The 23393-nt window shown below is 34.3% G+C and overlaps 1 protein-coding gene across 1 annotated transcript in view; it reads right to left on the bottom strand.

Annotated features, from left to right (window-relative positions):
- The window catches only part of PCDH17 (protocadherin 17), a gene marked incomplete at both ends in the record, with an annotated part of 83222 nt that overhangs the window by 50035 nt on the left and 9794 nt on the right, over positions 1-23393 (bottom strand). The window contains 2 exons of the mRNA XM_082279222.1: positions 6318-6490; positions 6655-6713. Coding sequence (XP_082135348.1) covers positions 6318-6490; positions 6655-6713 — 232 coding nt within the window. The remainder of the gene's footprint in view (positions 1-6317; positions 6491-6654; positions 6714-23393) is intronic.

The raw sequence follows: 23393 nt of genomic DNA, 5'->3' as shown, positions 1-23393 counted from the left end.
AGCTGCTCATATACTTGTGAGATGAGCACACTATGGTGAAGCTGTGCCTGGGAGCCCTCCCATCTGTAACGAGGAAGCACCAAACAAACTGGACTCTGAAGCAGTCACACAGCTTCAATCACAAACCTGAACTTGGTATAAAAATAGCTGAAATCTAAAAGATGAACTTAAATTGGCTGGTAGACTAGGAGATTTTCTAAAAATAGAACCTAAACCATGAGAGATATTCAACATAATCTGAGTGAACAAAAGTTGGCAGATATGAGAGTTTTTTCTTTACTTTGTCTAAATCCATCATATAATTTGCTTTATACATTATACAGCAAAAGATATGTCATAGATTACTGCAAATTAACATGAGAAAAGCTGACAATCATCTGTACGTCAAAGGCAACTGACCTGTATTTTTCTCTCTAGTTCATTAACTTAGGTTAGAAGGCAGAAAATAATTCTGATCTCTCAGAAAAGGGAACTACAGAATGTTTGCATAGTTTAGCTCAGCCCAGGTAATGAAATCTTGTGGAAGTGTTACCTAGATCATCTTTAAACGCTTGAAATCAAGATACTTAGAACATTTGAAACTTTTATTAGTTTCTGCTGACTAAAAGTGAAATAAGTTAAAAGTTTAATATCAACTGAAGTTTGAATATCACCAATCACAAGGACTTATAAGAAGTATGAGACCAATAATAATGTTGGTAATTCTCTTACATTTAGGTGTACTGTTTCACTGAACAAAGTACTCACAGCAGAAAAAAAATAAAGAAGTAATGTCAGTGGCTCGAATGTCATATTGAACTTTTTATACACACTGGAGTAGATATCAAAGAATGGTCTTATTCTTCATAAAACTCTGCAATTCTACCTACATTTTTAATCTTAAAGTCTCATTATTAGCATAAGGCCAAAATCAAATATCTCCAGCTTGTTGATAGCAAATTTGGTCAATCAGAAACAGGTACAGAATAAATAAGTTGCCTTTGACCTATGCTAGTCCTCATTAGGATCATACATGTGCTTGCATAAAGCACAGAAACTAAAAAAGAAGAGAAAAATATAAAGAAAATAACAAAGAGAAGCAGAAAACCTGAGACTCAAAAAGCTATTTTGTGTGGGCTTCACGTAACCATTTTCAGAATTTTACAGTTCTAGAAACTAAGAAACTACTAGAAACTACTAAGACATACTAAGAAAATGAAAGAGACCCTCCATACAATTAAGTTGCTCTGATAGCTTTCCTGGAAAACAATTCATCAGATGAAACTGAGAAATGGTACTGCGTGCAAGTAAACAGCAATTTAGCATCTTACCTGACCATGTTAGAGGTAAGTGAGTTAGAAGGGATGAGAGTGCTGGACATAAAGACTCTTAGGTGGTGTCAGAACAAGAAGGGCAGTCTGACAGCTATTCTGAGCACTGAGAGAATGTGATTGATGTTCTGTCCAGGGGAAAAAAAACCTATGGGAGGAAGCATTGTTGAACAAAAGATTTCACATGTTGTGTCAGTTTCTGGGGACTCCCAGCCTCCATCAGTTTCTCAGAAGAGGCCATCACCAGTTTTGCAAACTTTGAAAAGAAATATTTCTCCACAATCTTCTTTTTCTATTATCTCATTGAGCTGGTGTATTCATAAAGAACTCATCATCCCCAATGGCATAGAAAGCATTGGTGATGATGTCAGACAGCAGAAATGTGCTTGATGAACTTTCTGGACCTATCAGTCTAGACTGATTCTAACTCAGTCAAACAGAATGGATTTTAATTATCCAACAGACTTGAGCAAGATTATGCCAGGAAAATTAATGGATAGTCCAGAAAAATCTTGGTAAAAATTTTTTGTAGTTTCTGCTCTGCTACGGATGGATAATGTAGAATATTTGATTTTTAGGATCAGTCTTGTTTAGAAATAGAGACTACAAATGAACAAGTTACTACACACTTCTTATGTGAACTTGTTCAGTGGGCAAACACAAGTGATAACAAACAGTATTCACAGAGATTCTCTAGCACTGATATAATTTTTACTCCTAAAACTTGCATGCAGATCTGCCTCAGTTGTGATGCAAACATATTTTTGTTGTGATGAAGAAAGCTATTATATTTTCAAGTTAAACTTTTCACTTTTTTTTCATGCAGATACATTAAATTCCTTTTACGCTAGTAACTATACCCTAGGCTAAAACAGTGCTGTTTTACAGAGAAGCCTGATGGGCAATCTTGGTCCTAAAGGAGAAGATGACAACTATGCTGAAGAGTTTCCTTTTACCCTTCCTTCAAGCAGCCGCCTCTGTTTTTTTCTTTATTCTCAGGATCCACGCTATTGATAATGAGGGAACAGCATATGCAGAAATGGCTCTTCTATGGGATGCAGGTGTGAATGGCAAGAAACTGTGTTGAAAGAAAGATGCAACGCACAGTGATAAAGCAAAAACTCAACAAAGCTACTGAATTTGGAAATATTTGATCCCTTGAAGTTTTTTTTGACAAAGACATGAAAGTGTAGACTTACACTAGAACAAGAAAACACAGACAGCAATAAAAACAGAAAAGAAAAGGAAAGTAAAAATTCCTGGGGAAATCTAACAAAGACAATAATTTATGAGTAACTATAGAAAAGTCCATAACTCTGTATTTTTTACTGATTATAAGGTAAGCATATGCAGGACTCACTCAGAAAAGCATAAAATTAACATTTCACTGTCTTACTGCTCCCTTGTAGATATTATTGTTTATGGTTTATGATAAAATTTTCAGCTTTGGGTATCTTTTAAAGAGCTATAGATTATTGTTCTGATTCTTAAACCATACCAAACAAAACAATTACTCTGTTGTTTAAATGCAAAAAGTGAATATTACATGCTACTACTTCAAGCGAAATAAACAGGCAATTTGACAGATGTGTTTAAAACTATTGATTCTTGTAAGACTTCTAAGTAGGGTGATCTCAAACTGTCCAAACTAGTGATAGGGTTTAAAGTATCAGCAACAGAAGTGGAAAAAAAGACAGGTAAATAAAACAAATTTATCCCAAACAATTCTGTTGAAAGAGTAGCAGGCATATGGAACAAGCTGTTTAGTAAGACAGCTGATTAAGATAGCATAAGTAAGCTTAAGAAACAGCTAGATATTCTTATGCAGAAAGTGGCTTAGCTATCACAGCAAGACTATAAGGCTGAGATAACTAAACTGGGACGTGCCTATTTTAACACAAGACTTACTATCATATAACTTTTAAAGTTTGGGGTTTTTTTCTGCTTTCCTTCCATTAAGGCCATTCCATAATAATTTCATTAATTAATAAATTAATTATATAATATAATATAATTATATTAATTAATAATTTGCGTTGTCTTTCTTATTTGTGAAAATGTTTAAAATCACTACCAGACAAAACTTGCTATCTGAATATATTTTCCTTGAAATCAACTATTTCAATAGTAAACTGACAGGCTCTATCATTCACTGTTTTCATCAATTTAATTAAAATCATAAAGTAAGCTTGATTGCTTCCTGTCCCATGCTGAAATCAGAAGACATCTTGTCTACAAAATTTTTTTTCATAAAATTGCCTACTTCTCTGTTACTGAGAGATGCACAATTGCTGTAGCGCTACCAACCTACATTTTATCTCAGTATGGCCTTTTAATTTTCAACTATCGAGGCTATAGTTGCTCAAAGCTGTCATCAAAATACTGGTACAACTAGCATTCTTATTACTGCCATGTGTAGAATTGGACATGTTCCAATAATGTTTGGAATTACGTGAAGAATATGTCAAACTTAAACCTAACTCATTTTTAAATTAAGACTCTCACATCAAGATCCTGACTTCACAGCTAATCCAATAATTTTTCATTAATGTCAGAAGATTTAATAATTGTACTGTTTTAATAGCAGAAGAGAAAGTATTTAAAATATCTTTAAAAAACAATAATCAAGCTTAGAACTTGGCTACCAAATAGTGAATTCCCATCCCTGCATACAACCCAGAATGATGACAGAACCACAACTTCTGATATTGCTTCAGGCATTGCTGGAGACAATTGTTTATAGCAAGCTTTCCATCTCCTTTTCCGAGAAAACAATTTTTCTCTAAAGAAAAATTCAATTCTTTTTCTATCCTAATCACATATATCATATTTCTTACCTTCCTTCAACTTGGCTTATGACTAGAGAAAGCAATTTTATTTCTCTTGTTTCAAAATAGAAAAATTACATTGGGCTAAGACCCCTAATCATACTAAGCTCGATGACAAGTAATTATTGATTTTATTGGGAACACCACATAGCACCACATTTGTTACTGCAATGACCTGAAATACCATAAGGTGCTTGATGCAGGTTCAGTTTTCATAATGTGACAATGATTTTATTACAGCACACTTGAGACAGAGGAGTTCATTCAAGTAAACAAATTTATATCATTACTATTTGTAATTATATTTGGGAGGAGCAAAAGAAATTCTTTTTAAAAAGGAAAAAGTAGTTTATCTCTCTACCCCCATTATTTTTTTTCCTCAGTAAAGAAATTCACATAAACACCCACTGCTGTAGCTCAGTGGCTGACAATACCTAACACCCACAATTCAATATATGCTTACTAAGAACATAAGGAATTCATAGGAGCAGTTGGAATAAATTTCCTTGATGAATTGGGCACCTCATCCAGGTATACTGACAAATGTAAATCTGCATGTAACATTTTGAATTATAATGAAAATAAACCATGGGAAGAGTTGGCTTAATATGCTTAGTAGACTGCATATATTTTGACTAGAATTGATGCTGCTGGACAAACTGCAGTATTATGAACACTGGCCATACAGTCCTTTTCTAAAATAAACCCCCCACATTTTTAATCTGAGTACTATATAGTTTCCTAGTGAAACTTTAAAAATTTTAAAGCTCTTTCATGGCTATACTCGATAGATGGAAATTCAGAATTTTTGTCTTTTTATCACACAAAACTGAGAGAATAAGACACACGCTCAAATAGCTTCTTTAAAAAAAAATCCTGCACTGCATCTTTATACAGATCAATGTCCAATTATAAGCAGAGAGTTGCTGTGGCAAAAGGTCAGGAAAAAATAATCTTTCCGGCATTTATTACTTGGAAAATAAGGTCACATAGGAGGTCAACATCCAAATGTATACAGAATAAATTATATTGCAGCATTCTAAATATTCTACACTGCAAAAATTATACTGCAATCTCAACATAATCAGAAAAATGAAGTTGAACATGTATTTCCTGATGATTGTACTACAGATCAGACAAAGCTAAGAGGCAAAAAATCCAGGTCCAATTAATCAACAACTACTAAAAAGCTTATCATATATTTCTGCTTAATTAGAAATATAACTTCTTATTAAGGCTGACTGATTTAATAATTTCTTAACTATCTCTAACAGTGAATCACCTTCCCCACAACAAAGTAAAACAATGGGAAACATACAAAATATTTAAAAATAATTAAGTAGTGCACTTCTTTATTGCTTACGGGGTAGAAGCAAAGCAAAAAGGCAGAGAATGCTAGAGTGCTTTGTCTGCCTGATGCTTTAAAAAAAAAAAGAAATGTATCTTTTGAAATAGACCTCCTAATTAGATAAAACACACCTGGAAAAAAAATGAATTGGACACAGTTTGAGGAAATATGCTTGTTTGGCAGAATGAATGTTGACAGAGAGCATTGTCATTGTCCTGATAGAAGTAATTTTAGTTGTTTCAAAGACACTCTTAATCTTTGGTATCTTCACGGGATGTGAATGAAAGTATACTAAAAATCAGATTGTATTAGTATTTGACACTTCTCACACTACTCTTAATTGTGAAATCAACACTACAAATAGGAAAATGCATCCATGAAATGAAAACATCTTCTGATTAATTTTTACTCTTGTCTTCTATCCAAAGCATTTTCTTTTCCTCTTCTCCAAACTACGAGGAATGTAAATGACTGGCATTCTTTTATCTGTTGCAGTCATGTCTAGTTTGAATTTCCAAATCACACTTTGACAGAAGGACTTTATATAATAAATCACACGCAATGCCAGTGGAGATAGAATATATTCTAATCATTTTTAAAAGTACTAATTTTTTTTTTTTTTAATCTTCTTTGGACACTTGTGGTTTCATTTCATGTTCATTCTCAAAGATACTGTGTTCTTTGCTCTGGGCTAGTGACAAGATTTACTGTTTTCTGTGATAATATTATAAGTGGGCTATTCCTCCCTGATAACCCACAACTGCAATACTAATAGGCTGATAAAGATGGTTTAAAGTTTATGCTTTTGTAGGCATTGTAGGCTTCACTCACCTTGTTCAAGTGGCTGGCTTTTAGTTGAAGTAGTTTTCATCTTGAGTGCCTCCCTAACAGACATGTCACAGCAGGAGCCTTTGTTAGTGTCTTGGTCACTGTCAGCCTGATCACTGTCCCCATGCCCGCTGTCCCTCAAGCTGGCTCTTTCTGGATCCTTGAACGTGGAGCTACTGAAATATATATTAAAAAAAAAAAAAAAAAAAGAAAGAAAGAAAAAAAAGAGAGAGAGAGAGAGTTGTATTTACTTGTTCTAAGTTGAATTGTACTCTCTGGCAAAGCAATTTTGACAAGAATGCAAATGGGGAAGCCAAGAAAGTTATTTAATAGGCCTTACCTTTGAACAAACTGCTGCCTGCTGCCCATGTAATTGGGCTCTGCGGGAAAATTGTCTGTCTGTGAAAGAGAAGGAAAAAAATACGTATAGTTGTACACTGGACAAATCTCCTGCAGAGCAACAAGATTTCCTAGAGGAGAAATGATTAATAATTCAAAAATTCCCTTAATCTTCAGATTTGTACATTTTAATTAAATTGGAAAATGCTGGCATGTAATTATGTGCTCAGAACAATTAAATGATTCCGGTCCACAAATTACCTGCTAAAGTAAACAATGAGGCTCCAATAAGTGGCATTCTCTGTTAGTAACCTGACAGATGACACTGTTTATGCTTTTTCATTAGATAGATATTAAGACTGATGGTTATTGAAAATGAGAGAAAAAAATGCTTTTGCATATTAAAAAAGTGAATTATTCAATAATACTAATTTTTAATCATAATTACATCATCTACTGGGATTCTGAAGTTCTTGCTGCTGTAATGCAGCTCTGTGTACTGCTATATTACGCTTGAATTGAAAAAATAAACAAAAAATCAAGAAAATTTATGGCTGATTAGCTGTGGGGTTTCTCAGATGCTACTGGAAAAATGCAAGTATGAAAATATTTGGATTTTCTCTCTTTAATTTTCATCAGTATTAATAGCTATGTCAGAATAATGAGAACCACACATGCAAACAAGAACATTAAATGATCACTGTTGACAAGTAGTTTTTAAAAGAAGATACTTTCATTAAGCCTGTCGTGTATATTTTTAGCAGCATGAGCCAAGTAACTGTAGAAGCAGAAGTATTAAAAGGATCCAGACCAACATGGAGTCCTGCCAAAGGGAACTGAATTCCCCTTGTATCATTAGCTGAAGTTCTTTGGGAGAAAGAGAGACTGCATCATTCAGAAAACTCCGCATACTGTACATTCACGCACGTCACTTCTTCTTGCAGCTGACCTAGCGACAGAGCTTCTACTGTTTTCTGCATCACTTCACATCACACCACTATGCTTCGCAGCAGCTCCGGCTTTCGCAGCAGCATCCAGCGGATCAGGATCCGTAACACAGGCAGCACTCAATTAATGAAGCTGAGGGCCCAAGGTTTAGTGTCACATAGCAAGTGTTTACACAAGTCTGACTGATCTCTTAGATATTTGGGTATCCCTGCCACCCCCTGCACATTTTTTTGTCTTTGTTTTGGTTTTATCAGTAGGAGAAATTAGAAATTAGAAATACTTGCTACGACTTTCATGGTTGGAATATTTGAGCTTGGAAAAGAGGCAAAGAGTTTTATCCAAAATTTAAGTCACTGCTGTTTGCAGCAGAAATTAGGCAGACACCTGTTACTCCCAAGGGACTTGTGAAATAAATGTGCTTGTATACCATGGACGTCTTTTTGTGTTTTAGAGAAGGGATGGAAAATATAGAACCATCTCCTGTTCAGCATGTATGTCAATGTACACTGTACTTCCAGTTTCTAAATCCTTTAGTTTTAAAAATAAGATTTTAACCCACATTATGTTCACATTCATCCTAGCTTTAGTATATGCAATTAGAGTAAAAGTTCATCTTCACATTTAGTATGTATCAAGTCAGAAAAACAAACTTTGAAAACAAACAAAAAAAAGAAGGAGGTGTAAAGATTAAGTATTTCAGCATTTTTATCTGTATCTCTCCAATGCAGCACATCATATTTCGGAAGCAGTTGTAATTCTGCTGTTTCTTTTCTTCTCACAAGTTTTAAGCTACTATCTGTCTTTTGTGCAGTGACCCTACCTATATACACTCATATACAATCATTATGACACTGACAGAGTCCAGTACTTATCAACCTGAACAAACATTTAAAACTGCAGAACTCATGTCTGTTTTCTATGTCTAATATATCAAATAGAGATATCCAGGAAAACTGACCTTATGCTTTTACTTTCGAAAGACATCTGTCTCCTCCTAAACACAGCTGCTACCAGAATCAACATTCCCATTTTTTGTGATATTGGCAGTCAAAATGCCTGCTATAAACTGCCTTATTCTCTGCCATTAAAAAAGTCAGACTTTTGCTCTGGAAATAGTTATAGCTCCTCCTTTTCGATGGTGCTAAGGACTTAACTGTAAACTGGACTACTGTAGGAACCAGTCATACTTTTTGTCTCTGCATTTTCATAGCAAAAAAACATTTCACACATCCTGGATGAGCCAATACACAGATTTTAAAATAGAAGCTATGACCACATCTTAGCTGCTGAGAAATTCTGTATTTATGGTAATTATTAATGACCTTTAACTAGATAATAATTTGACCAATTACCTTCATACTGTATTTTGCCACAATACAATGAAGTGGGTGCCATGGTGCAGCAAGTTCATTATTACAAAAGAACAAATTTAAGTACTTGATGATCATATACAGACACAGAGCTTGGAGTTGAATACTGTTCTTTCTGCTCTAAAAGCATTAGTCCTTCTATGAATTATGAAGGTATGATGCTTATGTTGAGATGTAACAGCACTCTGAGATACAGGCAGCAAAGGGAGTACTGTTTCATGTATGAAAATATCTATTAAAAATTGTGATAATTAAAAAATAATTCCATTTTAAGGCTTGGCAGCTTGGAGGAATCTTAGAAATGTAAACATCTGCTTCATGATGGATGAGAGAGAGAGAGACGAATGTCTAACATGTCTAACTCCCTTAAAACCTTTTCTTTTTTTTTGCAATCTCAGTTGAAGTGAGAGGTCATATACTTAAAATTTTTACACTTTAATGTTTATGGAAGTGATATTACACATTCCAGCTCATGCATTAATCATACTTCTTTACATTGCATAGCTGTAACTCTAAGAAACTAACGCTATTTTAAAAATCTCAAAAACCTCTTGTTCTTCTCTGGATATACAGCCCTTTCTAGGACAACAAAATCACCAAGCCTCTGGACCTTCAGTTTTAAGGTAGGTTTCAGTTCACCTGCAGAAAGCCGCTCTAAGCTAATCAGCTAAGATCCCTCAATGTGCTTTAGAGAAATACAAAATATCCCATTTGGTCATCTAGTGTTAGGTACAAAATACTCCTGGGAAGTATTATAGCCATAGGGGAATCTAGACAACCAGCAAGATGTGCAGTGCAATAACTAAAGCTAAGTAAGATGCATCATGTCAGAAGTGAGTTGCATGGAATTGCAGTCTCTTCATAAATAAAAAAAATTATCCAAATGACAGCATCATTAAACTCCTGAAGAATAAAATAAAACAAACTCCACCCTCACTCTCACCCTCCTCCCAAAAAAAAATCTCCAAGAACAATCCATCTCTAAAAGTTACCAGAGTTAAACAGTAAAGAAACATTTTCTATCTCTGTGATTCAAGGCTGAGGGCTGGAGTACCAATTAGGTCAGCAGCTACCACAGCACAGGTTCTCCAGTAGCAGGACCAGAGAACCAGTTAGATACCAGAGAATTATAGTCTGTGATGTCAACCTAACTGTCCAAAGCTGCCTTAGAGGAGTGGTCCTGGTTTTACAGCTCATTTTCACAGCTTAGTGGAACCAACTCATTTCCAAGGAGAGTATGCTGTTAAACCATTCAACAGATATTGTTTTCTGACAGTTGCTACAACAGACCTTTACAAATACTTTCTTCTATCTGTTCTAATATGTGGCTCTAGATTAAATGTGAAATTTTAGGAACTCTGTCATTAGTGTAATGTTGCAGAAAAATGTCAGGATTTCTGTACACACATTTGATACAGTTTTCTCAGAAGATGAAGCTCATTTTAAAAACCCATTTAAAAAGAGGTCAGAATGCATAGGAACCTTTCAAAAGCTGCCAAAATTTAAAAAGAAAGGGTTACTACCATTCAGAAAATATCGTACAGTTTGATTTTGTTACCTTTTACTTCAGCGAGTTGAGGAGAAGGAAAATAAAAGAAGAGACAAATTAAACCTGTGCAAAACACAGTTTTCATAGAATCAAAGAACATTTTGGGTTGGAAGAGACCTTAAATATCATGAAGTTCTGCACACCCTTCCCCATCATGGGCAGGGATACCTTCCACTAGCTCAGGTTGCTCGAGGATCCACCCAGCTTGGCGCTGACTGCCTCCAGGTATGGGACACCAACAACTTCTTGGGGCAACATGAGTTGGTTGGATTTACTGGTATGAAATTTCAAATGCAATGATATAATTGCTAAAGTCTAATAATGGGACTTTGAAAATCATTAACTGGCCAGTGTTTGCACGAAAAACACGTAGAGTATCTGTCCAAGTGCCATCAGCTGTCTACAAAACCACTCATTCTATTAACCTCTCAGGGCTTGTATATTATGACCACACGAGGACCTAGATAAACTAAAATTGTCACTAAGTATAGCTCTCACATGGTGTATTTCGAATACTGAATTTTATAGACTCAGAAATAAAACTATTCAAAAGTTTGAAAGTCAACTGTTAAGTTTCTACTAATTAATTCTGGAATGGCTATGGTATCCAAAAGTTTAATTTAGAGAAAGGAAAATGAAAAATTATAGCCAAGAACAGAGCATGAGAAACAAATTCTTCACAGGATCCATTAACCTTAAATAAACTCATAAGAAAAAAAAAAAAAAGAAGTAAAAACCTAATCACTGGAAACAGTTTGAACCAGCCTGGGCCAAGCATTATACAATGAATTATGGAGAATATTTTTAGCAATGGGCTATATTAATCTCATCCCTTTTTTATCTTTTCATAAATTCATGTTCATAAGGTATATGTGTTTACTTCCATTGAAATATTATGCTATTTTTATAAATATAAAGAAGTTCTACTGTGGGTCTGCACACACCATTTTTTTTTTTAATTTGGGATTAAAATTACAGCACTATATTAATCAATCAGATTTCAAAAATTCTACTATTGCTCAGTAAGAGAACAGCAGACGACTTATAAAGGCTTCTGCTTTCAAGAATTCCTGCAAGAAGCAGACTGTCTCTTAAAAATTAGAGGTTCCTAGCTATTTTTTTCTTTCTTTTTATTTTTTAATAAAAAAATCTTTTATTACAATTTTGAAGATTTCTAGCCATATTTGGTGTATCCCATACTGTTTGAAAAAAATTCGAGAATTTTTTTTTAAAGAGTGTGAAATTCAACAGGTCTGTCTAACGAAAAAGATTTTTTAATCAATGGCTACAAAGAAAAAGAGTAAGTGAGAAAAAGAAGATGGGGAGAGAGAAAGAAATTCAGTATTTAAGTATTCTTGATAAATTATGTCCAGAAATAATTGTCATATAAGGGAAAGATGTACTCTAAAATTTGAAAAAATAGGACTTAGGCATTAATCAGATTTAAGAATATTAGACAACTAGAATATTCATATTTTTTTCTCAGAATTAAAACAAGAAGTATCACATTTTCTGAAATTATTTAATGCAACTCCATTTTATGTAGGTGTTCATACCTGGAACTATAATAAAGCAAAATGTCTTTGCTGACTCTAACTTCTTTTTAATTAAACATTAAACACAAAAGTGAAATGAAACATCTCTCACCTTTATCAGACTGCCACTTAATATCTAACTCAAGCATTTTCTGTGCCTTTTCTTGAAAAGCTGAATTCCAAGTATTCACCCTTCCCCCATGAAACAAAGATTTTATATAATGGCAATCTCTTCTGGAGGCAAAAGAATTGTATTCTGCCAAATCGAGTTTTGAAAGAGCAGACAATTGTCTTCATTTTGTTAGGAACAGTGTGGGTTCAACATAGTACAATTTTTCACAAAGACTTCTCAGTACAAGACTGCCAGTGAGTGTGTATACTTAGCCTGAAATAGGAGTTTTTGGTTCCACAAGGCTTACTTCATTAAGAAAATTCATTCCCAATAGCAAAAACAAACAACAACAAAAACAAAAACTAGCCATAAACCTCTCATAAGTTATTCTATCTTTTTCAAGAAAAAAATTAAATAGGCTATTTTAAAAAATATTATCCTACTATGTGCTCTCCACTCTCATCCCTTTGAAAATGTTTTTGAGATATAATTTTTATGATGTGTACATATTTGGGAAGTTTCACACTTGCTGCAAATGTGTATTTTGGTGTTAAAAGTCCTACAGCGTGTTTATGTGAATTTCTGACATATGTATCATTCTTCAAAAGCACATTGAAAACACAGGCCAGTAAAAACAGTCAGATGCACAAGGCAATACCATTCACAAAGCTGCTGTACTCTTTATTAAAGAGTGTTGGTTGGTGGCTGGTGTTTTCTCTTTCTCTTGGAATGAGAAAAGCAAAACTGTGACAGGAACAGGTCCTGAGCTCTTCAGTCAATTGCACAGTGACTTCTGAAAAGGGAAGCTCTGAAGACAGACACTACCATACTTTCCTGTAAGCAAAGGAATGAAGATCTCCCTGTTTAACTGTCAAATCCGTGCACTGTTTTCTCTTACCAAGTACCTTATTTGTTACCAAAATAAATTATTGATTTATTGGTTAAGCTGTCATACTAAGGTATTGTAGATTATTTCAGTTGTTTGTACTACTGGCTTAATGAAACCAACTACATCTTAAATTTTTACAAGAGTTTGTTCTGCAATGCACAAGACACAAAAAGATGACAGAAGCCTGGACTGTGGGAATTTAACACAGTGCAAGGATTAGAAATCACAAGGCCCAGACAGGGTTCTTCTCATCTCACTGATGATTGCACCAAGTCGGAAGACTGAAGAAGCTAAAAAGGTCACTACAGAATGACATATTTTTAAGTGATCCTGGTAAAAAAAGTAGACCTGAGTGACATTCAAAAGATGAGGTGAGACCAGACCCTGCTCAGAATTTTTGATATGAAATAAAAGATTTAAGCATTTCAGGAATAAGTTTGTCTCTTTGTCGGCAGGGAAGTCAGCTCAACAGAAGCCTTCAGCTCCTCTGCCATTGCAGGATGTGTATTTAACATCAGACTTCTCTCTCTAAGAAAGATATGACAAAGAAAAACTATGGAAGCTGAACCCAAAACTTTCTCCTACTGAAAAAGGAGTCAAGATTTTCCAGACCAAACTCCATATTGCTGGATTTTTTATAAAAGTTTCAGATTTCTGAGCCTTATTTTATTTTTCACTGGAGAAACACGAAATGTAATGAAATTAGCATGATCTCAGAAGAAAATGTGGAAAGTTGTCAAATGAGATTAGGAAAAAGGAATTGTAACATAAGCTCTTAAGTCGAACTACTTTTTGGAGGAGATGCAAGATAAGAATGTAAGAAGAGGTGCCAAACATCACAACACATAAAGAGCTCAAGCTGAAAGTACAATAGCACTATCACAGCGTCAATAAATAAGCATAATGAAATTCATGACACATTATTGCATTGCTCTGCACTGCTGCTATTCATTTAAAAATGATGAACACATTTAAAATAATTCACAACTTGTCAAATGCCTGCGAGCAGTGCAGTTAGACTGATGCCATAAGAGGCATTCATAAAGGCCTTACAAGAGAGCTCCATACAACTTATACCAAAAGTAAAAATGGAAGTGTGGGAAGACAGAACAATAACTACACCTGAATCTGCTAACACAGTTGCATCCAATATATTTACACTGCTCACCAATGATATGTACTTACTGAAGCTACTCTGTCAATAAAAACCACATTAAGAACCTTTTGAAAGAGCTTCCCTGTCAATTAGGCTGTAGATACATTCTATTGCTCCAGTTTTCCTGTCAATTTAATATACTGGATCATATTAACAGTACTGGCTTGTCAATAAGGCAAATCCGAATCCTATTAATAGAGTTACAGTGCCAATATAATCGGCTTCCCATTTATCGAGCTTCCCAGTATTTTGGAAAGCTGTGAAATGGGATTATAAGGTTAGGTTACATACATCTGTCTCTATATTACATAAATATTTCAGGAATTCTATCCTGTTGTGTAAAGAAGTACATGTAATCACTTTTTTCCATTACAAAAGGTTCAGATGACACAATAGTATAATAGTTTGCCATTGCTGAGAAAACATTAAATTATCCTCATTTATCACATTGTTTCCTGCTTTCACTAAGTAAAACTGCTATTTTATAAGACAGTCTACTTGTGTGCCACACATATAGAACTGCTAAGAGATGTATGCACTTCACCCCACCCGCACAAGATAGTACCTGCTTCAGAAAATAAAAGGAAAGAGATAAAACACATTTTGGAAACAAAATACAAAGCACTCCACAGTTTCAACCTGTATTTAGCCCTTGTGCTGTGCTATATAATCTTTGTGGAAATGAAACATGTAAGTATAATTCTAGTGTAACAGAAACCCCCAGAAATAGTTAATAAGAGATATTAGTTCATGCATTAAAAAATAGTAGAAGTTCAGCAAATCTTCTATTTAATAGAATCCTTAATGAAGTTGAACATTAGTTGCTTTTAACTACATTCAGTAAGAAATAACTACTTTCACTGGATTAGCAGAACATACAACAGACCGTTAAACGTGATTATATTAAAAAAAAATAAAAAGAAAAAAAGTAATTGCATTAAAATATACTGGGTATTCTCTTATCAAATTAACTCTCTAGGTCTGACTTGAAAATATGGATTTAAAAAACATGGTTCAAAAATGACAGTTAAAGGTCAATGAATCAAGCTGCCCATTATATTTTCTGGTAGCAGATGGGTGCAATGAAACCTAATGATTGAATTTGAAACGCTTTAATGCTCCTTTTATCTTTGGCTCCCACCATGTTGAGTCTACCTTAGTATTCCTAACAGATACTATGTTTACTGCATAACAGACTCAATTACAATTAGCTAACTAGAATGAAATCTGCACTTACCGCAATATCCAGTTTATTCTAAGAATATCATACCATGAACTCAAAATAACAATACACATAGGAGTGTATCTTTGATAGCATTTGTAGGTTGGGTTTTTTCTTTGATTTTTCATGTTAAATATGAAGTCTGGAAATTAGAGGAAGATTTAAATCAAAATTAAAGGAAAAATTTTTTAAATAGTGCCTTGAAATTTAAGGATATGATCAAAGTATTTGTTTAGAACCCTTTTTTTCTGCATGAAAACAACCATATCTTTTCTGACCTTCCTTCTTTCTTTCCTTCCTTCCCTCTTTTATTTTTTTTTCTTTCTTTCTTACACATTCTACAGTGCAATTTTGATCTGGCATTTTATTTTGAGACACATCTGAAAGCTCTTACTCAGCAGGAATTCCCAGTGAAGCCAGTAAGCATAGCGAAATTTGTCCAATTCTTACCACTGCTTATTTCCTGTTTCTAAGAGCAACATAACCCAAGTGTTTTCTGAACAGATAAAAGCTTATAAACACTGCAGTACTGGGTGGTGGAGAAGGAGAACAAATTATGGCCTTTTAACACTGTTAAACTGTTTTGTACTTATCATATTTAGTAAGGAGAAAGCAGAGACACTGGATATTTAAAATCTGTTAACTTTGTGTTAACATCTATCCAGTATGTTTACCTTTTTCTGTCCAACCCATACTCCCACTGAAGGCAACAATAAAACTCCCACAAGCCATGACCTGAGGTCCAGTGAAATCAATGGATGTTTTCAAACTGGTTTCAATAGCCCTTGGATCAGTCTGCTTACTTCAATTACGGGCGAAGTGAGTCTTTACACAGCATGCTACATTCCCACAGATACATATGTTGTATGCTGAAGAAAGTTGCATTTAAACAGATTTGTAATGGCAGTGATGGGGAAAGGTGATTAGCTAAGCAGCAAACACTGTATGCGGCACGAAATTCCAGTTCTGTGTTTCTTCCCTACAGAGTGAAAGAAATTAGCAACAAAGATGGAGCAGGATTTGGTTCTGAAGCCACACTGCCTGCACAGAAAACACACACAAAGAGGAACACTGAAGCTTTCTTCCTAGGCGACGATCAGAAAAAGGGGTAAATCTAGATCACCTCCTTTCCTTTAAAGCTGACACCTTATCCCTTTTCTCTTTCTAAAAACCTGCACCAGAAAAGGAATGATGCTCTTAAATTCCCTAGGAATTCAGAAGAAAATCACAAATGTTAAAACTTACACTATAACTTTCTGTCTAATTTCTTATTTAGGTCATGCAAATCTTTATTTCAACTTTTTGTTAAAAATACCCAACAAGGTATTCTCTAAACATTTTGTGACAAGATACAAAGCCCTACTTTCACACAAATACCTTAGCATAATTATTTCCTCTAAGCACTAGGAAAAGACACGCCACTAAATATGCTGCCAAAATAATGGCTGAATTTATGACAGAATAGTAGATCATCAAGCTTTACAGACTCACATGGCCATGCAAGGAGATGTTCCACAGTAAAATGGTGATGAGTTGATTTATTATTTGTGACATAAGATAAATAATTTAGGCTTGCACAAACTTAGGAAGAGGTTCTGGCCCTAAATATATTTTAAAGTCATAACAGTCATGTGTCTATGATGAGGTACCTCATAAAATGGAAAGTTTGATAGAATACACCATTACACCACGAGTATAGTAGCAGTGGTCAAGTAGACTTGGACAGAAAATATAAGGCTTTTCTGATATAGGGCTGTGTGTATGAATCCACAACTCTGTCACTTTAGTGTTAACCTACTGCAATGTCTTCTGATAGGACTCTATATTAAACTGATTTAGAACAAGCAAAACAAAAAATAGCTACCCTTCTTTATAGGATCACCTCATCTAGGACACAACACCCACTTATCTGAGGATCGCCACTGGTAACCTCTAACTTCATAGGTATTTAAAGACTGACTTTGACCTATAAATTCTTAAGACTGGAAAAAAATGTTCTGGATTGCCCTTCTCATTATGGCTTGCCATATCAAGACTCTGAAATCAGATTTTTCTGTAAAAGTAAGAAGATCCATATAAGATATAGTCTCTGCAAAGATTACAGGGTTAGATAAAGTCATCTTTCTGTTCCGAACTAGTGTTGGTTTGTCAATATCTAGGACACTGCTGCAAGTTTCACCAGGGATAGAGTGACTGAACATGAATGCTAATATTTGACTGAGAGGTTGGTTAGAACACAGGGATTAAATTATGGACTTTCTCTCTATCTAATTAGCAGGATGCTCACCCAGTATGTGAGCACTTTTTTTTCAAAGTGGAATGCATTGAACATCAACAGAAGGATGCATATATACTTTAATTTTAAAACTTTATTTATGACCTCTCAAAGAAAATAGTTAATGAAACCTTCTCTAAATAATGTCCACATCACAGAAATCCCCAGGTTGGCATTCAAAAGCATGCGTATGTGGAAGCTTCTTTCAAGGTGGGAAAAGAATTGAAAACACTCCTGGTGCAGTTCAAGAAATTTCAAACAAAAGCTCATGCAAAAAGGAAAAAAATAAGATTGTTCATGCTACTCTTCCTGAATAGTCAAGCCAGATCATGTGTAACACAGACTGATGCTGCTCCCTGCAGGTGGATCATGAGCCCACATGAAGCCACACCAACTTCCAACTTCACTGGAATTAAACATGGAGTTAGGTGCTCAGCTGCAAAGAGTGATCTCCAGGAGCGCAGCCTTTGAGTGCAATTCTTTTACGCATATGCCCTCAAAACTTGTTTTCAGGTAGAAAAAACCCACTAGAAGATGAATTATTTCCATGGGAATTTGTTCATTTACATAATTTCAGGCCATCTTAGTTTACTGGTGTTTCATGGCATTGTGCTATTGGGAATAAAACAAAAGCTATAAAATACTAAGGGACCACCATATTTTTCAGTTCACAAGAAGCTTTACTAATGTCTTGATAAATTCCTAAAAAAAATTAAACTTTAGTTTGTTTGGTGTTTTTATTTAAATCTTTTGAGGCGTGAAGCAATGAAATACAAAATACCCTTGTAAACTATGCTAAGATCAACAGCAAAATCATTCACTTTACATGAAAATAGAATTAGTATCGTGCTCCTAGAATGCTGTGTGTCACACTTCAGCACAGGGACTTTACAAGGCAGTGGTACAGCATCGTATTCCTAAAGGTTTATAGCATTGTTTCTTTAACCTTAACCACAGGATAATAAACAGCAACAATATAATGATAGTCCAAGCTAACAGTAACCTTAAGAATGTGCAAGGAATAGACTGGCAGGAATTAATCTCCCATTTTCATATATCTGCCCAAGGGAAGTATTGTAATTGCAAAAATTTACTCTTGGACTGCTGAGACTCATAGTAATTATGTTTCTTTTTTAACAGAAATAGCCACAGGTAGTAACAAATTGGGTTTTGAGATGGGGAACTGGGCATGCATTCTAACCCAAATTACTATGTAACTGTCTTTAATATAAAACACTATAGAAAATCCAAAACTTAAATCAGAACAAAACTTTCCCTTAAAAAAGTCTTCTCCTCCCATGGCTATTCAACACGTGTGCCTATTTCTTCATTCACAGATATCAGCAATACCAGTATGACTGCAAGTAATTTATCTAAATATCTTTGTCATTGTTAATCACAATTCCTGAAGCTTGCATTTGTTTAATAGAAATAGTTTCCTCTTACTTTACCAGTAGATCATAATTAGAAATCCAGATACTCATTCCTAAGTTTCTTTTGCCAGTATCAGGGGATGAAGAAAAGACTATGTGTGGTCTACATATATTTTAAATGAACTGAAATTAAAGTTTTCTTCAAAATTTTGAAAGCCTGTTTGAAATAAATGAGCCCAGGAAAGTACTTAAAATTAATTATTCCATGCTTGAAGGAATTGTTATTTTGTTACCATCACATTGCTGCAATAATGAGAGGTATACTTTCGGGAAAGATCATATATGTGGTGGCCAATGAATAAATAATAAAATAAAATGATACAGTTGCTTCTTCCCCTTCCAATGCTATAGATTGTTAGACCTAAAAAGAAGCTACATGTGGTTTAAATAGACAAAATACATGTACAGATTTAGACAAAATGAAGACTGTATATTAAAAGAAATAACAGAAAAATCTGGTTTTCACCTCCTTTTCACCCAACAGCTACAAAGCTGACTGATATATTTCTTGCCTAGGAGCCATGAGATGCAAATTATCATGTGTTTTTAATAACTAACATGGTCCATGGAATCAGTTAAGTGCGGTTTCTTCTCACATGTTGCATGACTTATACCTCCTTTTAATCATCACTCTCAATCCTGAAGTTTGATAGCAGGATTCCATCATTATGTGGAAAATGAGATCCTTCCTTACCTACACTCTTGCCTCAGGAAAAAAATGACAACATCATTTGTCTCTAAACTTGATGCTTTCTAGTTTGCAGCAAAAGGTGCAGGTTGACAGCATCTTCCAAAACACTGCTACACAGCTCTGTACAGATCATACGCAATATATAAAAAAAAAAATTAGATGCACATTGCTCATTAATAATGTCTTTTTTCCTTCTAGATGGTTCTTTTGATTCCACTCTTCTCTCTTTTCTGTGTATATCCACATATGCTTTCATACACACAGTTACATTATCTGGCCTGTATCCTAGAAATAGAATGGTTTCTAAGGCTTTGTCGTTGTCATTTTAAAAAGGCTTTTAATTCCATTATTTCCCAAGCACTCTAAATTCCACTATATTCTTATTGACATTTGATCCACTGAAACGATGAAGAGATCACAAAAGAACACACTTGGTACTTTACAGCTGTGGCTGGATAATCTGGCTCATGATCATCAAAGCAGGATTGTTTTTATGATCTTCAAATCTGCATATCAAATTACTCAAGTCTATGCGAGAAAGCAAGACATCAGGACTATCTCAACAGAATACAAGAAAATGTAGTTGAAGGCTAAGTGAAATGAACAGCTTTTGCAGCTTTGCAGTGATCTTAAAGCAAAGGAGAGAAGCAACAGGGAGCAGTTCATGTAACACAGACTAACAGATTCTAGGCTGAATTCTGCACATGCTTGTGCACGTCAGCCACTCCTGTAAATAATCTATTTAATTAGATGGTTCTATTGACCTAAGTTAAAATGATCACCGATTAAGTGTTTTAAGGATCCTGCCCTGAAAGAAATAATATTAATTTAATTATACATATATATGTATATTTCCACAGGCCTCAAAATTACTTATGCACTGACTAAGGATATGTTTTTTTCTAGATTTGCACAAAAAAAGCACTTTGGACTCTGCTGGTTGTCACTCAAGTGCTGAATCCGAGGTACATTGTTAAAACAATGTTCTTTTCTTTGTTACCTTTAAAATTTTATAGAATTTAAATATTTTCATTAAGAATTTATGAACATTTGTTTAGCCCACTTCAGCTTACCTTTTTTTTTTTTAAACTGACTTGTAGCTAAACAATCATAAGTGGTTGCTTAGCAATCAGCAAAGAGTGAGACAGAAATATAGTAAGTAAAGAAACTGACTGACATGTTCTCTGTTTGAATCATAGTATTCAGTAAAAACAACAGAATAACACCTAGAGAAGTTTAAAACAAAATTGTCTTAATAAAAGAATATAAAAAACTGTCTTTAGGAACAAATTATGCATTTAAATCTACAAATTGTGATTCACATGTCTGTCTCTATAAACAATTCCTGTAGCTATTATTAAAAATACATTAAAATCCTTCAAATGTTCATGAAACCATTATTTACCTTTTGTTTTAATTCAATTGTCAACTGTGCTTCCAGTGATTTTAAAAACAGTCTATATCTACAAAGCAAGCAAGAGTTTACAGCTTTGAAGACTTGAAATTGATTTTTAATGCACCAGCTTTCAAACACTACAAAGGCTGCTCTCTGCTGATAAAGACAGTAAACAAGAAATTGTCCTTTAAATGTTCCCTTTAATGTTTTTCTTTAATTAAAAATCAATCAAAAAACATTGCCACATAAAAAATTTAAAATTAAGACATTGAAAAATGCTTTATGTTTTTGACACACAAACGCATTCAAAGAATAAAAACTTATGAGGTTACTTTTGTTTACTTGCATTAGTTTAGACTTTTTTTGCACTGCAAACATTGCTAATCAAAAAATAAAAGCATGTAAAAGTAGTTTATCACTTAGCTCTTTTTATAAAGTGGAAATGTTAAAAATATGATGAATTTAAACCAGAAATCATAAAAGTACTAAAGTAAAATATTTTTTAATACCTTTAGGTTATTTTAATATATTCCTATCCTCTAATCAGACCAAACGTTATTTATGTAGATTAGTTACATATAGACTCTTATTTATCTAACCTGTATTTATTCTTTGATCACAAAGCTTGTTAACTTAAATAGTATTTTATTCTTATGATTGGTTTTCCCATAATTATGCAGTTTAGCTGCCTGCTTTTTTTTTTTTAATAAATATATGCACACACACCAATCATATTCAACAGTGTTATGCTGGATGCTCAATGAACTGTAAGAGCCATTTCAATACAATAAAACTGTCTGGAAGTGTTCCAGGGCAAGGAGTGGAAATACGAGTAATCACAGTGTCACTGGAACTAGTACAGGCGATACACACGTGTCGGACATACATAAGTAAACGGTCTGAACCACTCCCTGAAAATAATTCTTCATGACTATCATTGCAAGAACCTACAATGCATCGATTAGAGGTCCCACTCACACATCTGATTTATGCATTTGTATCTCATGACAAGACTTTTCCCTTCCCCTTTGGAGTTCTTCTTTGGCAGGCCATGGAGACTGCAACACAAAGCCACCCAGCAGGGAACAGGATGAGATTAGGAACTTTTCTGTTATGGGTTAAGGCATTTTATGAATGTGAGAAATCCTGATCTGATACATATGCCACAAAGCCAGTAGAAAGGTCCAGGGCTAAAATCAAATATCTTAATTTGAAGGACTTAACATGCCTAGATTGCTCATAACTTATTAAATTGAAAATAGACCAGTATGGGACTGCTTGTCTTGAGCGCTGGAAAAGGAGATATCCCCTCACTGAACCAAAGTGAGATACAAATTGATCTTTATACTGTTCCTCTGTACAAATAACACTAATAATTGGCTGAAATTATGCAGTTATGTCTTTATACGTAGAGGGACTCCTGAATTTTGAAGACAAAAAAAAAAGAGATCTCTTCTCACGTCAAGCAAGTGGGTGAATTGATCTGATATCCTTTCCGTACAGGTAATACCACTACCTAGTGGAAGCAAGCCAGTAAGAGAAAGAGATTGTTCTTGTATGACCTTATTAAGAAGGAAATGTATCAGCAGCCTTTGGGATTTAGATAGAAAATATATGACTGCTCAAGAAGGTTATTTAAAGCACTGCCTAATATTCTAATTAACAGGGACATTTCTAAGAATTTGCTTGTTCTTGAATGTAGTACTTAATACTGAGTATTTTATCCAAAATGCTTAATAATTTACTTTTTTAGTTTCTCATAGGATTTACAGTAATTAATCCAGAATCTTTTTCTGTTAAAAAAAAAAAAAAATCTACAGCAGACTGAAAAACAGAAATTTCACTATGACAAATAGATTAGTAGATCTTAGAATGCACGCTGGCTAAGAGTTGTGGCAGCTGCACATTACTCTGTTTCTTCTCATCAACAAAAGCAGTGACTAGTTAATATCCTTGATGCCCCCTTAAAAACTTAACAAATAAAACACTTAAACTCAGGGAACTTTTTTCCCCAGTCATTTTCCCACTCTCTTCCTACTACCTTTTTCTATTTCTTTTCTTTTTCCTCTTTTTTCTATTAAGGCAAGAGCCTGTAGTCCCCTGAGAGTTTTACTTGTTTCCTCTATTTTTGAACCCTTTAGCATTAATTTTAGCACTTCTCTTA

The sequence above is a fragment of the Coloeus monedula genome (genome assembly GCF_965178545.1).
Source record: "Coloeus monedula genome assembly, chromosome: 3".
Classification (NCBI taxonomy): domain Eukaryota; kingdom Metazoa; phylum Chordata; class Aves; order Passeriformes; family Corvidae; genus Coloeus; species Coloeus monedula.
The sequence above is the reverse complement of the archived record's forward strand: the minus strand, read 5'-3'. Positions and strand labels throughout refer to the sequence as shown.